This window comes from Diceros bicornis, chromosome 11, assembly GCF_020826845.1.
Source record: "Diceros bicornis minor isolate mBicDic1 chromosome 11, mDicBic1.mat.cur, whole genome shotgun sequence".
In the NCBI taxonomy this organism is placed as follows: Eukaryota; Metazoa; Chordata; class Mammalia; order Perissodactyla; family Rhinocerotidae; genus Diceros; species Diceros bicornis.
In genome coordinates this window covers 28,864,247-28,881,170 of record NC_080750.1, presented here as the reverse complement: position 1 = coordinate 28,881,170, position 16,924 = coordinate 28,864,247, and the positions used below count along the sequence as shown (strand labels likewise).

Below are 16,924 nucleotides of genomic sequence, written 5' to 3'. Positions count from 1 at the left end.
ACCCATTTTTATTTTTTGAAAGCATACAGCTGGGATGAAGTGTTCATTTTGGCTTTACGAAAACCCTGAGCTGGTATACCCAAAGCACATTATGTAGGGATAGGGTAGATAATATAAAAAGGAAATGATGTAGCCTCAATTATTTGGATAATAGAGCATTGATGTGGTATAATTTTCTCAGGTGCCAATATAACAGAAAATGGCTCTGACTTTCTTCAGGCTACTTTCCTTGTGGCTATTTCTTTCTTGTATCATCCTGACTGCCACCCCATTCCTACCTCTCACACACAAGCATTTTGTCTGTTGTTTTTGCTCAGACATTCAGAAACACATTTAATGATGTTTGTAAATGTAGCTTCAGGGTAATGAAAACATTCAGTTCTTCTCACTGAATCCAAAACCACCTATAACCACAGCCAAAAGTGATATGTAGGCTTTCTTTTCTTTTGGTATTTGTTTTATGGACACTTGATTAAGAAAGGTAGTACGATTTAAAAATGCTTTGCTTTTTTTTTTTTTTTTTTTTGGTGAGGAAGATTAGCTCTGAGCTAACATCTGTTGCCAATCCTCCTCTTTTTGCCGAGGAAGATTGGCCCTGGGCTAACATCTGTGCCCATCTTCCTCTACTTTATATATAGGACGCCTGCCACAGCATGGCTTAATAAGTGGTATGTAGGTCTGCGCCCAGGATCCGAACCTGCGAACCCCTGGCTGCCAAAGTGGAGCAGGCAAACTTAACCACTATGCCACCAGCCCGGCCCTTGCTTTGCCATTTTTACTGTTTCAAAGTAAACATTTTAATTTTAGCTTATAATTCTAATTCATTTTAAATTTATAATCATAATATAACAATAGTTCTTACACTTTAGAAAAAAATCATATGTAATAGCATCACCTTCCACAATTATTATTCTGTCTATTCATTTTCAAGCTTTTGCTATATGCATGTTTTTATGTCATTGTAATTATTGCTTAATTTTTAAATTAGATTTTTTTTTTGAAATTTAAAGGAACAATATGCTGATGAAGACTATGTACTTTTTACTTAGTTTGGGAGATCAGCTACTGCTAATGAGAAAATCACTATTTTCTAGAGTCACTGTGACTTTTAAATTTGTCATAGTCAGATGGTGATTTTAAAGACTGATTTATTATAATTATCATATTATTATTATAATTTTTATCTGTTAAAGTTGAGTGAGGCTCACAATTGTTATGTGCATGACAGCAGCTATACAGAATCATTCTAGCTTTGTAAATATTAGATTTGACTGTGTCGCTAGGAAACCCAAAATAAAAAAAAATTAAATTAAGCAGCAAACATATTATGAAATCTAAATTGTGTTGTAAAAAACAATGCAGCTCTGGGTTACGTTCTATTATCAAAACTGTTGTGTAAGATGTTTTACACGGAAGTTAAAGAAAAAAGACACTCTTTACAATGCAGTGATCATTTCCTGCTTCATTTTTCATTTTCTTTTCATGTGAAGAGCTTTTGCCCCTCACTAGGAGTTGCTTTAAATCTCTGGGAAGTTCTGTTCCAAATTTACTACTTCTGGTGGGTTAAGATCCCTTTTAAGTCTGTGCTTTGTTCTCTGAAAAGCTTGGGTCAGTTGAGCAACACGCTGCTAATGTGAAAAAAAAAAAAAGAGCTGAGTAATGCTGGCGCCTTCTCATGTGGCTGATGCAAACCTGGAGAATTTGCATCATCATTTAGCCGGAGTAAGTTGGTGTGACAGGCAGGAGCTTAAATACCAGCCCATGAGGAAGCTCGGCTGGTCCGTAATGATAGGGAGGCAGCAGCGGCCGCAGCAGAGGTAGTCCGAGGAGGTGAAGGAGCGGAGAGCACCATGAGCACACACGTGTTTCTGAAGAGTTATTAGACAGCTGTGAAGGAGAAAATACACCTTTAAGTTTTTACCTGTGAACACAATAAGCCTGAGAGAGAGAGTCTGAAAGCAAAGAGGAAGAGATTGGTCAGTCACACCAAGAGACACCAAGGTTGAAAGTTTCGGGGTTTTTTTTCCTCTGTTTCATTTTTCCCCCGTGTGGCACTACAATGGTCAGAAAGCCTGTTGTGTCCACCATCTCCAATGGAGGTTACCTGCAAGGGAACGTTAACGGGAGGCTGCCTTCCCTGGGCAGCAAGGAGCCACCTGGGCGGGAGAAAGTGATGCTGAAGAAGAAAATCACTTTGCTGAGGGGCATCTCCATCATCATTGGCACCATCATTGGAGCAGGAATCTTCATCTCTCCTAAGGGCGTGCTCCAGAACACGGGCAGCGTGGGCATGTCTCTGATTATCTGGACAGCCTGTGGGGTCCTGTCACTGTTTGGTGAGTGCAGCTTCTTCTCTGGGGGTGTGTCTGTGGAGCTGGGCAGTTTGCTTTCTGGGAAAGCAAAGGGTAATTTTTAAGGAGTGAATGAATGGCAAAGGCTACACCAAATTTTCCAATTTCTGTTTAGGTATGTGAACTACCCAAACACAGTGTCCATTGTTGGCAGGGTCCTGAATTCCCTCAAATTGCTTTCTGCAGGCTCTACTCTCTTTTCCTGTAAGACATACTATTTTCTGACTTTCCCCTGTGGTGATGAGAGCAAAAGCTAACTTTGATGACCCAGTAAAATACATTAAAGCTTTCTGTGTGGGGCAGTTGTGCTTAGTAGCATACATTTGGCATACTGGCATACTGGCAGTATACATACTGGCAGCTGACACGCTGAATGAAACACCTGTGAAGTGAAACCCAGTGTGACCTATTTAGACACAGAACTGAGTGTTTACAGAAGTTTTACTGACTTTTTATTGGCAAAACAAACGGGTGGCAGGTCTTTTCCTTTTAATTTTTTTTTAACTTCTTGTGCTTGCCAGTTCCTAATATTCTTTCCAAGGTCCTTGACATGGAAAGACGTGTGACGGCACATAACTGAATCCCGTTGTAAGTGGGAATATTGCTAGGGTCTGAGCATATTTCAAATTGTTTCACCCTTTCATCTCTCCCCAATACCTATAAATTTTTGCAATATAAATTGTAAAACTGGAATTGGGTATTATTTTGCTGTCCTTGCCCAGATCTGTTTTCTTCATTTATAGTTCACTTGGTCTCCAGGGGCACAGATAATTTGTCCACCTGTTCACTGAGTTAATCTGAACAGAACTGGTAGAAGATGTGTGATTATTAATTTTTCTTCAAAATCTAGATCTCTTTCATTGATTTGATAATTAATAGTAAAACAGTAATAAATGCCCTCTCATGAGGTGGGCAAATTGCTAGAAAGCTACCAGAGTTAGTTGTAAAGGTAACAAAAACTGGTGAATGGTTAAAAAAATTATATTTTATTTATACTATGGGGTAAACGTCTAAGATATACTTGCTTCTCTCTGGCAAATAGTGTGTTTTGATTCCAAAAGACACTACTCTTTAAAAGTACTAACTCTTTGTCCTAACTCTAGGACCAAGTCCTCGCTCTTGGTCCTACACCTACCAGTACATTCCTTCTTAAGAGGCCTCGTGATGTTTTAATGCATTGGTTTGGTCATTCAGTTAGAGAACTCAAATTTCCATGATTAGAAAGAACGTTTTTTAAATGGAACTTGTTAAAACAAAGCCTTAGTTTAGAAATATCTATAGAGGGATTATTTTAGGTTTTTAATGAGAGCTGGTGGTATTCTATATGGTTCTGGCATGTACATTTATAAACAAAGAGGAACCTAATTGTTGCTCTTCTTAAATAACTTTGTGCACCCTCAGTCTTTAATCTTCTATAACACTTGGTATATTCAGAATAAATCAAAGTCTAATAGGATAAACCATAACCAGTTTCCTGGACTCTGCATACCTGTGTGCATGCAGCTTCCACTATGTGATTCGATTTTTGTACACAATAAAAAGTTATTCAGATATAACAAAATGATCGCTCTGAGCATTGAACTAACTAAAGTGATGTGACTTGACTATGAAAACACACTTCTGCGTAAGTATATCATCACAAGCAGAAGCTCAAGAAAAATAAGTTAAAGGGACTAGCTAAGGCTACACTTGAGCTGGTACTCTTTGATTACTAATTGCAATGAGGGTGCTCCTGTATTAATCTACTTATCTACAGTTATATTGCATTTGTCACTTAAGTTACTAGGAGCTTTTTGAGTGCCTCCCTAACAGGAAGAAAAGCATCATAAGGAAAAACAATCCTTTCTCTTAAAATTCTAGAACTCTGGGACTGAGAAGAAAGGATCTATATATGTGGTTTACAATTTTTTAAAGCCAGGGTTAATGCATGGATTTTTACATCCTGTTTTGAACTTTTTTCATCTGGGTAAAATGATTATGGAGCTTGCGACGTTTCAATGAAAATCTCATTCCTCCAGAACTCAATTTAAACCTAGGGCAACCATTCTGGAGTTTCAGCAAAGCATCACAAGTTCGGGTATTGATTCCCTGGCAATAAATTCTGAAGTACTTAAAACTCTTTCTAGTAACATTTTATATTGGATGCTTTTCTGTACAGCCCACCAACATGGCGACTGGTTTCCAACAAAGAGTGAATTGCAACTTCGGTTAGTTATAAATAGGCAAACTCTCAGTGATCCCCCAATATCAATCTGCAGACTAGTTACTTTAGAATCATGTGTGCGAATTTGAAAATAATCGATTTTCTTGGGTCCCTCTATTGGAGAGTCTGGACTCTCTTAGTTAGAGAGTAGTTCTGGGATATGGCCTTAGAGTCTGTTTTCTGTTTGTTTTTAAATAAAAAATTCTTCCCAGTGACTCTGATACAGTGCTAGGTTCAAGAATACGTTAAGTGATACTAAGATTTCACTGAATATCCAGATTATATTCATGTTGGACAGTCTACCTGAAGCTTTACTGTTTAGTAATAATTTCCCACACTTAGTCTCTGAAGTAGCCCAGGCAAAAATTGTGTGTTACATTTGAGTACTTAGCATTATGGATAGAACTTTTCATATAATATCAAGATTATATTTTTCATTTTCTTGATAATCAATTGCTCAAATTAATAGGTATAACTATATTTCATGAAGTGCTTTCCATGTGTCAGGTCCAATTCTGTCCTTGGTATTCATTATCACATTTATATGCACAATCCCCTTATTGGGTGAGACTTGAGATCTGCATTTTACAGAGGATGAGACTGAGGTTTTGAGAGGTTACAAACTTGCTCAAGTCCATGTGAATTGTATTGCTAGATATTAAAATTTGGTTTATAATTAATTTTACCTAATGTATTTAGATATAAATTATAGCAGCTCTTTTTTAAAAGTATGCTTACATCAACCACCCAGAAGTATACAGTTCAACAACATCCAAGAAAATCTTTTCTAGAAATAGAATATCTGAGTTGAAATTCATTTTGTTGACAAACAAAACGTACCTTACAAATTAAATGAAGTCTTGCAAGGCTTAGAGTCCACAGTTTTTGAAGTACAGCTAAATCTTGTTTATTTTGATGTACCACAGAAATAAATTTATTAAAAGGATTCTTGTTATAATGAGGTCAATTTGGATTAATTCCTTGTCTTGGTGTGAAGTTATATTCTTCTAAAAAATAGGTTAATTATTGACATCTATCTTCTCTTTTTCTCTTGTTCTCAGGTTTGAGATTCAAAATTCTTAACAGTATGTTATTGTGTTAGAAGTTTGTCTTTACCATTTCAAGTAAAATTACATTGTTTGAATAGAATGAACTAGATCTCAAGTATGAGAAAGTTACAAGAGGAATTTGTGCTCTTATCAGATGACCGTTATCTGTCTTGAAATAAGGATGTTATTCAGACCAAATAGTGTAGTAACATCTCACGCAACATAAACATTGTTATACAAATTCTACTGCGGGATGACTTGGTAATATTTTAATTTTGTGCCTTTTTATTATAAATATTTCATAGGAGCCTTGTCCTATGCTGAACTGGGAACAACTATCAAGAAATCTGGTGGTCATTATACATATATTCTGGAAGTCTTTGGCCCTTTACCAGCTTTTGTACGAGTCTGGGTGGAACTGCTTATAATACGGTAAGAGCATAGATAGAAAAATTAGGGAAAAATAAACCTATTCATTATGCCCTTCTTTGAATCACTTTGATTATTTTTAACTAATTAGAAATACACATGTCATGTGACTATGTTGTAAATATGTCTACATAAAATCTGTGATGAAATACCTCAATTAATGTTTTTAATGTAGTTTTGCCTCTGGCTGTAGTTCGCCAACCATGCCAAACTTGTAAAGTATTTGCCTTTCTTTAATATTCGGTTATTCTCTATGACTTTATAGGAAAGATATTGACCTAAAAGGATATGAAGCATCAAAATCCACCTTGATAAATCATAACTTTTGACTGGCCAGAAAAAATTAAATATTATGCTAGGAACTGGAGTTTTCCTTTCTGTAGATTATACCATTAAGTCATTTAACCTCACTTAATTTTCATGATTAGGAAACGTCTGTGGCTAACAACTTAGTGTGTCACCAAGTCTTATGCTTTACAACAAATAAAACTTTGACATGAATGACTCACATCCTCACGTTAAACAAATCAATGAACTACAGTTGCAAAGATCCTTTTTGATTTTATTGTTGTGAGAATATCTTCCTCTTCCTGATTATCTTGGTATAAAATCAAACCAAATAATGCTAAGTCATTCTGAATAGCAAATTTCCTTCAACTTTGAGGGAAACTTGTGATGTCATATGAGAAGCTTCGCGTATCAGAGTTCCATAAGGCTAAATGCTTTCATAAAACATGACTTGCACATTCTGATTAGAGTTTAACATATGTAACTAGGGAAACTTGCTCTTGCTGTAAACTGGTCAGACATACATAGCTGAAAACTCACGTGAACTTTTATCCTTTCATTTGTGGTTAAGTGGCAAATGCGGAGCTAATAAGTATTGACTTAACACTAATCATGATTTTTATAGTCCTAGGAGTCTCTTTCTTAAAAAGCTTCAGAGTAGTATTTATGACTTTGTTAAGTCTGTTCTCATTTTAAACAATTCTGCATTATTTAAAACTTGTTATAATGAAATAATGATAAAGAAGTATTTTGTTCCTTTTCTAAAATCTCAGATTTGCCTGGGATGTGCCTTCCACTCTTTTCTGATGATCTGAATCTTACTCTTCAAAAGTCAGCTTAAATCTTATCTTTTCCACAGTTAATTTCCTGTTCATCCTGGGTTATAGTATTTCTTTCCTCTCTTAATTCTTCTGAAAAATGCAGTCTCCACTTCTCATTTGACATTGAACATGATAACTTATATTCCTGCTCAACATTTTAGGTGTCTGTGTTCTGTTTCCCTGTTAGAACTGCAAGCATTTCCAGCACTTACGACCAGGTCTCACACTTTTTGTAACCCTGATACTACTTACTTCAGTGCCCTGAGTGTCACAGATATTAAGTTCTTTTTGAATAAGTGACTGAAAGTTTAAGGTTATAATATTTTGAATACAACATACTCAGTATTCAAATGAGTACACTACTGATTTAGAGTGCTGACCTAGGATTTAGGATGGTGGGCTTTGGAGGCTGATCTAGCTGGACTTGAATCCCTCTTTAGCCATGTATTGGTTGTATGGCTTTGGCTAATTGCTTGGCATTATGAGCATGATCATTCCATTTGCAGTAGCATGGATACAGTGCTCATTCATTCATTTATTCATTCCATGAACTGCTACTGAATGGCGAATGGCAAGTTAAAGCAATCTAAAGTGGATTGAACCCCAATTCCTGCTCCCAAGTAGCCCTTAATCAAATGTTACCTTTATTGCAAGAAAGCTGCTTCATGGTATGTGTGTGTGTGTTTTGACAGAGGAAATTACCTAGATGTATTCTAGAAGCTTTTTTAATAGGCTCTTACATTTCTTTGTAATAATGGACTCACATTGCTTGGTTGGTCTTTCAAACAGGCAGAGTAATGAATGACTTGAGGGATGACAAGTACCTAGGTACTATAACATTTCTCTTCCGTTGATAACACTCATGGTACCTAAATGCTTACTATTAAAACTATACTTCAGATTAAGTCACTCTTGAAAGAACTAATCTGTAAAACAGATTTCAAGGAAAGAAATATCACACATCAGTATATAGCAGGGGTCATTAGATTGAGTCACACATTCACCATATATTCAATATTTATTGGGTTTCTTCTATATGATAGACACCATACTGAACATGGGGATAAAATGGTGATTAAGATGGACACAGTCTTGTACTCATGGAGCTCAGGGTCAAATGAGGGAAATAGTTATCAATCAAGAAATCACATGAGTGAATATAAAGTTGCTACTGTGATAACGACTGGGGAAAGGAAGCCATGAGGTTCAGTAAGAGAGTATTCTCTGGAGATCTAACCCAAGCAGAGTGTTGGAGAAGCTTCCTTGGGCAAAGGAAGATTGAGCTAAGATCTGAGGTATAAAAAACTGTCAGTGAGTTGCAGGGCCTCCAGGTAAAGGCTATTCAGATCTTTTTAGTGAGAAGAAGCAAAGCGAAGAGGACGGGAAGGCTTAGACCAGATGGAACCTTAACTGAAGGATTTTTGCATATCCTGAACATGTTTTGAAAGCACTAACATGACATGATCCGATTTCAATTTATACATCAAAAGTTTACAAATGATGGAGAACGGGAAAAATAGTCTTATTTGGGAAGAGGAGGAAAGGGTCTCTAGGAAAAGAAGAAAATCAAGAAATTTATGGTGCTGTCTAATATAAGCAGGCCAAGGTTGGAACATAATGGTGGTTGGTTTTCTGACGGTCTAGGGATCCAGCATGGGTGTTGGGTAACTAAGAGAAGGAAGAGAAGCTAAAAAGGAAGACTGGCATGAGAAATTAGGTAATTCCATGGACTTGTCCGTGTATCTAAAGAATATGCATTCATATGTACATATATAAACTGAAAAGGCATATGTAATTTTTTTATAGAACTATGTGAATAATAAAAGTAGAATAGTTTGTTACCTATCTTGCTATAAACCTGAACTTATTTCATTTTCTTGTCTCCTGCATGTTTTCTCAATTGTGTAAAATTACAAGAGTACTGTTATTTTTCAGCTTACACTTTGCATCTAAGTATTTCTGTGGAATTGAGAATGATCACTTGGCTCTTCAAGTTTTTGTCTGTACTGGAAAAATAAGAATAATACACATCCCTGACCATGCCCTGACCCGTGAGATCTGCACTGTTAACATATTCATGCTGTGGCAAGAGTTTAATTATTGATTTATTGAGAAGAAGACTGCTTCTTGTGAGGCCCAGCGCTGTCAGGATCTCAAGTAATAAACTAGATTTTTAAGGAAAAAAAGAGTCAAATATGGGAGAGAAAAATTGATAGCACCCAGTCGTGCTCCCAGGGATATGTGAAGTTTAAAAACTAGCCACCAAAGTTATGGGGAATATTTCATTTGGAATGTCTAAGACAACCTAATAAAATATGGAGTCCTGAAAATTACAGACTTGCATATTTAACATGTTCCATATGCTGAATAACAATACTTCATGGTAGAAAAGTTTAGTGAAGATGCTTTTTTTTTTTCCTGTAGTGAACCTAAATATTTTCTTTCTAGCCCTGCAGCCACTGCTGTGATATCTCTGGCATTTGGACGCTACATTCTGGAACCATTTTTTGTTCACTGTGAAATTCCTGATCTTGCAATAAAGCTCATTACAGCTGTGGGCATAAGTGAGTATCATGGGTATAAATATGAAAGAAAAAAAACCCACAAAAGTGATTGGCTGTAAAGTTTCTTCAGACTTTTTGTATGGTGGGACTGCTCCCCACATCATGTTTTTTTGCTTACAGTTCCTTGGCAGATTTGTGTTGGAATATAAAAAAAAAGGAGGAGGATTTGGAGTGATCCCTGATATTATTCTACATGCTAGTTTTGCATTGGGTCAATAGGTATGATGGTTAACCTTTTAAAATAGGCAAACAAAAACCACCTTGTTAGTAAAACTGTAACTGAATTGTACATAAAGATAGAATTCTACAGATGAAAATTCAATTATTTTATGGATTTTTTGAATGAGAAATTATCCTTCCTCAGCGATAACATGTTGAATTATAATTCATCCTCATGGAGTGATGTTTGTGTGTTGGGCGTGTCTGTAGTGTTCACACATTTTATAGTGTTAGCAGCTGTTACTTGCAGTGTTATAGTTCTAGCTGTCCTTTGATGATCATGATAAGAGTCTTCCTTCAATATTTTGATCATTAGTAACATTTCTCAAATTAGGAAGTTGTTCATTTTTTATCAATGGGCACAGATATTAGGAATTTTTTTTAAAAAGGAAATAAAAAAGAGGAACATGAACAACATTGCATAAGTGATATGAAGCCAAAACATGACTCTAACTTCCTATAGGAGTCAAGATTCCAAACTCTTGAATATTATGGCAAACAACTTATAAATAACAAATAACAACAATATTTGTTGACTAACTGATTTTTATGAGAAGGGGTCTAAGAATTTTTCTCCAGCAGAGAAGTCTATGGAATGTCTACTTGTTAAACTTGGAGGATTATACGTCTTCAGTTTTCTCAGGCAGCAGGAAAATAGTGGTAAATGAAATACAGTTTGCTCAATATGATGTTCAGATCTAATACCATGAGCTTTTGTGGGATGAACCATCTTAGCTTAGTGGTTATAGTTTAGGCTCTGGAGACAGACAACCTAGAATTGAAACTTAGTGTCACAATTTCTTCGTTATGTGATTTAAAGTTAAATATTAAAGCTTTTTAAGTGTCAGTTTTATTTATGGGTAAAATACCTGTGAAGAGATAATCTGTCTTGAATGGCTGCAGAAAGATGAAATTATGTCAGATTTTTAAGGCCTTTAGCAGAATGCCTTGCCCATAGGAAGTTCTTGATAAATCTGGTGTCCCGCTAAGAGATTGGCCATTGTTGTACCCATTACATTCCTATCCCTCAAATGGCTAAGGTAGAATTATACCACAATTATTATATTCGAAAAGACAAGGATAGGGTAGCATTTTTGAGAGCTCTATAAATTGACAATTGTAGTTAGTAATTAAAATCTATTACCAACAAACTTTCAGTAGATTTTTTGTAAACATTTACAAATCTACAAATATTGCCTGCTTGGACTTGAAATGAGATGGGTAATGATAACATATTACTCTTTTGATAAGTCTAGGTGACCCTCTTCTTATTTATCCCAATTCTACTAAACTTTTTAAAGGGAAAATTTGTATTTTAGAGGAGTAAGTGGAAACCGTTCAACCTAAAATTTTAAAGCAATTATAGGTAAGGATAACTAAGTATGGGCCGTTTATAAAACTCCTGTAGTAGAGATTGGTGATAGAATAGTTAACAAAGAGCCTGAGTATCTCTTGGATTAACCTGGACACTTCCTTCTATTTTTTCCATTAGTTATAACATTAGTTTACAAATTTTGATGTTCCTTTTGCAAGCTTGAGATTCTGAGGAAATGTGTTCCTATAATCAGAAGCACTGAAAGAGAAAACTGGATATTCTTATGAATCAGCGTTTGGTAATGGGTAATGTCAATCAGTGGCCTAATTGGGAAAGTCAAACTGTCTTTGAGAAAACTTTAGCTTTAATGGAGCAACGGTGGGGGGCGGAGATGGAGACAGAGAGGGAGAAATGTACCTGGGGGCAAATCTCTCGCATTCTGCATTGTTCAAAGTGAGTGTAGGTGATTTTCTGCCTGCTACAGGTGGAAGGTTAGTGAGATGTAGAAAGCAGAGTCTAATTGCATGAGTTGCTTCTCTGTATTCCCTGGGGAAGGAAACAGTTTGTGGGAGTTTGAAATCTCTAGTTCAAGTGTAGAAGAAGGGCAAACCTGAAGGATCTTGTTATAATCAAATCACAGAAAAAAAGATTTTCAAGTTTTGTGAAACGTTAACCAACCATTTGAGAAATGATAGTGCGGTGGGGGTCGGGGGGTGGGAAGTTACTAAATGCTAATCCCCCTCCCACTTTTTTTTAAAGTACTCTACTTGATTTCTATCAAATTAACAAAGATGAAAAGCTTTTGCTTTTCCAAAATCCTGTCCATTCTGGTAAACATGTCAGGCACATGGAAGTTTAACTGGGAAATCATATATATTCACATCTGGCGCTCTCTCTAGCCCAATACTGATGTTACTCCCTTTACCTTCTACAGAACTCCATGAATCTTCACTATCCCTGTAGCCTCAATAAGCACTGACGTACATTCAACTTGAAAATGATATTTGGTCTTTTGTTCTGGTCTGCTGAAACCAGACCTTTTATAAGTATACACTTGAATGGCAGAATATTATAATAAAAATACTTTCCTCAAAATGTGAGATCTAGTCCTAGATCCATCCCTGAAAACCTCTCTGAGTCTCAATGTCCTCACTAGTTTAGTTTATATAGGTGAGTAAGGAGCCTGCCATGCTTCTCATACTCTGTGGAAATAATTAAGGGAAGCAGACAAAATAACACATGCTATTGCATTGTGAAAAAAATTAGCCAGTTTTACAAATGCATTACTGTATTTTCTTTTTCAAAACTATGTTTTCCTGGCATCATTAAATTACACGAAAGAAAATCTAGGACCAGTTCTGTGCTAGCATTTCAAGTATAGCATCTGGAGTGGTTCTGTTTAAATCTTCTGAAGTCTGGCTATACCTCCTCTTTTCCTACCATAACTAAGGTACCAAGACAACCAATTCTTAGGTAGATACACATAGTATTGACATAAAGAAGTACTGTGGAACAACAACCAAATACAAGAGGATGACAAATAAAATGTGGAATCAAAGTGTCCAGAAATTCCAGCCAAGATAAACATGAACCTTAGCAGAGAGGAAGAGCCCTCAGGTGTTTGAAAGAATGAGGTAGGCTGGTGAGATCATCTATGTCTTTGGCGCTACTTCCTCATTGTTACCTGTGAACTAGCAGTAAAAGTGCAGACTCTGGGCTCAGCTTACCTAGGCTCCACTCCTATCTTCACACTTACCTATGTGAACAGAGGCAAGTTAAATAATATGCTGAGTCTCAGCTGTTCATCTGAAAAATAAGGCAAATGATGAACCATGTCATAGAGATATGAGGATTAAATAACATGATCCATGTAAAGTCTTTGTACAATGTCTGCCATATAATAACAGTTTGCATTTATTTAATGCTTACCATTTTTATAACCACTTGTGAGATCCTAGATACAGACTGTCCTCTGCTTTGTAAAGGTTTTTATTTGCTATACATCCTCTCTGAAATTAATGCATCCAGGAAATAAATGCTAACAAAGAGATAAAGGCAACTCAGCAGCTGTTACAAAAAACAGTGGAAGGATCCACTTTAACTCACCATGTAGTGTCCATACAGCATCCATATATTTTATCAGTTTAGCATGAAGCAATCAGAAGTCAGAAGCCAGGAAGAACCTGAACCTGGGAGAAAATCCAATATATACAGGCTCAGTGATCTTGCTCCGCAAAACCAAAGACAGACTTGAATTACAGAAGTGCGGGAAGAAATACTTGCCAGTCATTAAATCACAGTGTTAGTCCTTAACGTGCCCCTAAACATTCTCTTCAAATACTGCTCCCTTCAAATATGTATTTCTCATCTCTGGGATTTATACATATAGCTTTCATGGCTGCGTTTCAGTTCTTAGGAAACTGCAAAAACTGTATGTCCTTGTATTTTCATTTTGGCAACATTTAAGGTAAGCAAAAAAAAAATGAAGCTCAGATTGATATGAGTATTTCCTAATGTGTGAAATTAGCAATTATTATTCAATGGAAGTAAAACTAGGACCAGAGAGCTTGCTCAGACTTTTTTTGATTATTACAACGTGGGTAGATATTGTATACAAAAACGTAGATACTATTTGTTTCAGAAACTCAGAAAGCTCTTGCATTTAGTAAATCCCAAATCCCTTTTCAATATCGTTAGATAAGCAACATAACGTAGACTTCAATTTCTCTGTAAAGACACATGATGAAACAGCAGTTCTGGCCACTTGAGGACCTTCCCAGTGCCTCTGTACTGTTACCGTGTTACTTGTTAAGCTGTATCCTTCCAGTCATAGAGGTACCTCTCAGCTGGAATTTGGTGTACCAAATAATGAATATGATGTCTGGATGCTCAGATAAAGCAGGATTTTGGAAACTTTTGAGAGAAGTCAATCTTAACCAGAATTTTTATTTCAGTTGACTGAGAGGAAAGCAAGGTGAAATTATCGATTCATAGTATTTGATTTTGTCTTCCATTTTTTCTGAGAAAACTTTACAAAATATAAAAGAAAATCTCAAATACTCACTTTTGTCTATTTCAGTAGGTATTAAGTACTTATATTCTTTGTGAAAGTAACAAACCATCTCTTCTCTTTTCAAATATATAGATAGAGGTTCCAAAAATAAGAATGTTTCTTTCTCTTTTCCCTCTCGTTTCCTCACTCCTACCCTTCCTTCCCTCCCTCCTCCTTCCTTCCATCCACCCTTCCTTCTTCCCTTCCTTCCCACTTTCCTGTCCTTCCCTCCCTCTCGCTCTCTTTTCATCTATCCTTTTTTCCCTTCCTTCTTCCTTCTCTGCCTCCCTCCTTCCTTCTTTTCTTTTTTCTCTTTCTCTTTCGCCTTTTTCTCCCTTCCTTTCTGTATACAATAGCTCTTTTCTTTTGTGGAGTACTTTCAGAAATAGAGATTGTTTTGCATTTTAGGAGCTCTGTTTAAAAGAAAACAGTGCTCTTTTGTTGTTGGTGGGAACATGAGTCCAATTTTTTTCAGGCCAATGCTGAATCCCCTTAACTAAAAAAATAATCCTTTTCATATGATGACTCATTTATTACAGAGTCATTTGCATACAAAAAGGAAAAGAATCGCTGGATGATGAAGATGAGGGCAGGGTTGCATTGAATTATTTTCAATATATAAGTGCTTTATACAGGGGAGAAAAATTATTTTTACTTTTTATCCTTCCTCTGATAAAATAATGCACTTTGCCATTAATGATGGATCTGTTTATTTCTTCATAGTTTCAAACATAGATGAAATATTTCCCTTAGCCTCCTCTGTAGTTTATTCACGGCTCCAGCCTTTCTGATCATTCTCATCATTACTCCTTTGAAACATTTCTTCATTAGTAACCCTTTGAACAGTACTCCTTTGACACATTTCTTCATTAGTAACTATTTAGCTTTGTATGGGATCTACTGGTCCCTTATTTTTCCCAACTTCAAATTGTTTTCAAAAATAAAAATTGCTTTATTGATTTTTTTACTTAAAAATGCTGTATGTTCATTATAAAAATTATTAAAATAATGCAGAAAAATAAATTAAAAAATTGAAAAATTTTCAGTATTCTATCATTTATAGATCCTTTCTGTTGAAGTTTGGTAAACACTCAGATTTTTTCCTTCCCTTTCTCTCTTTGTGTTTTTATCTATCTATCTATCTACCTACCTACCTATCTACCTACCTACCTACCTACCTATCATCTTTCTATCCATCTATCTGTCATCTATCCATCTCTCTGTAACTTGCTGTATTGGTCAGTAATATATCATGAACATCCTTTCATGTAATAAATATTTAACTGCATCATGGTTTTAAATGGCTGCATAGTAAACCATTAAAAAATATGTACCTTAATTAGCCTTCCTTTAGGAGTCTAGGTTATTTTAAAATTTTTGCCATTATGTGTTCTGTTTTGGTAACATTTGCACTGATTCTTAAATTCTGAAATGAGCTAGTGATTATAGCAGGCATTGGAAACTCTGAAGATAACTCATTACTGAACATATGGAAAACTTCCCATTGTAACTTGAATTATAAAAATTCTGTGTTTTATTTTATACTTGAGAAGTACCTTCATACAGTTTTGTTATTTGTTTAGGGGGAATACACCTTTTAAAAAATAAAGCTTATAGACAATAATTGCAGATGCCAGGTAGAAGTAGCTTTTTTGAGGGGGGGGGTAACTAAGCATAAGGTTTTGGAAAGAGCATAAAGTTGAATTCCACAGTCTAGTATAACCTCAGTCTTTCCAACAGAGTGTGGGAGGGAGGGTCTTAGAGTATCACCATTCATTTCATGCCTCCTTGGCTGAAAGTAGTTTTTTTAAATTGAGGATCCAGCTCATTTATTTATTGAACAAAACTGGGCCAGATATGGAGCTGGATACTAGCAATACAGAAATGAATAATGCTTGTTCTGTTCTCAAGGTTCTCATGGTCCACAAGGTGGGGAGAGTGGATAGTTGAATGCTACTCAGGAAACTGTAGACAGCATCATTAAGAAAGGGAAATTCTGCTGGCTTCAGACCCAATATGTCTTCTAGTCTGGGAACTCTTCGGATTCATCATTATAACATTTTATCAAGTGCCCAAAACATATCTTGGAAGCCTTGACTTTTAGGGTAGGTTGAAAGTCTCTCCTTTGTGTGCTAATTGGAAAGAGGAGAGGGAATCCAAAAATTGCTGGCTAAGGCTAGTCCTGAGGGTGAAGAATGAGGTCCCAGCCAACTTCTCACCGTATTATCCCTTCTTGAGTATGTTTCCACTCTGGCAGGTGAATGTGCATGCAATCATTGAAGGAGAAAAGAGTTGCCTGCCGCATCAAGCTAAAGAGTCACATTTAGCAATCTGATTGCAAGCTGTGATGACCAAGATTTCCTTAGAAGATATTTTTGTATGATTTTCAGAGCACCACAGTATTTGTCCACTCTTATTGACGTGTACAAATAACAAGAGATGACTTCTTACTCTCTGGAGATTTTATCAAAGCTTCTCAAACATTAATGTGCATAAAAGTCACCTAGAGATCTTTTTGAAATGCAGATTTGTATTCATTAGGTCTGGGACTGTGCCTGAGATTCTGCATTTCTAAAATGCTTCCAGGTAATGCCAACACTGCTGGCTCATGGATGGCGCTTTTAGTAGCCACA

General features: G+C 36.1%; 1 protein-coding gene across 1 annotated transcript in view; it reads left to right on the top strand.

Moving 5' to 3' along the window:
- The first annotated feature begins 1,740 nt into the window (after positions 1-1,740).
- The window catches only part of SLC7A11 (solute carrier family 7 member 11), a 78,797-nt gene continuing 63,613 nt past the window's right edge, over positions 1,741-16,924 (top strand). The window contains exons 1-3 of the mRNA XM_058550070.1: positions 1,741-2,336; positions 5,909-6,035; positions 9,590-9,705. Of these exons, the coding sequence (XP_058406053.1) occupies positions 2,060-2,336; positions 5,909-6,035; positions 9,590-9,705 (520 nt within the window). The 5' untranslated portion in view covers positions 1,741-2,059. The remainder of the gene's footprint in view (positions 2,337-5,908; positions 6,036-9,589; positions 9,706-16,924) is intronic.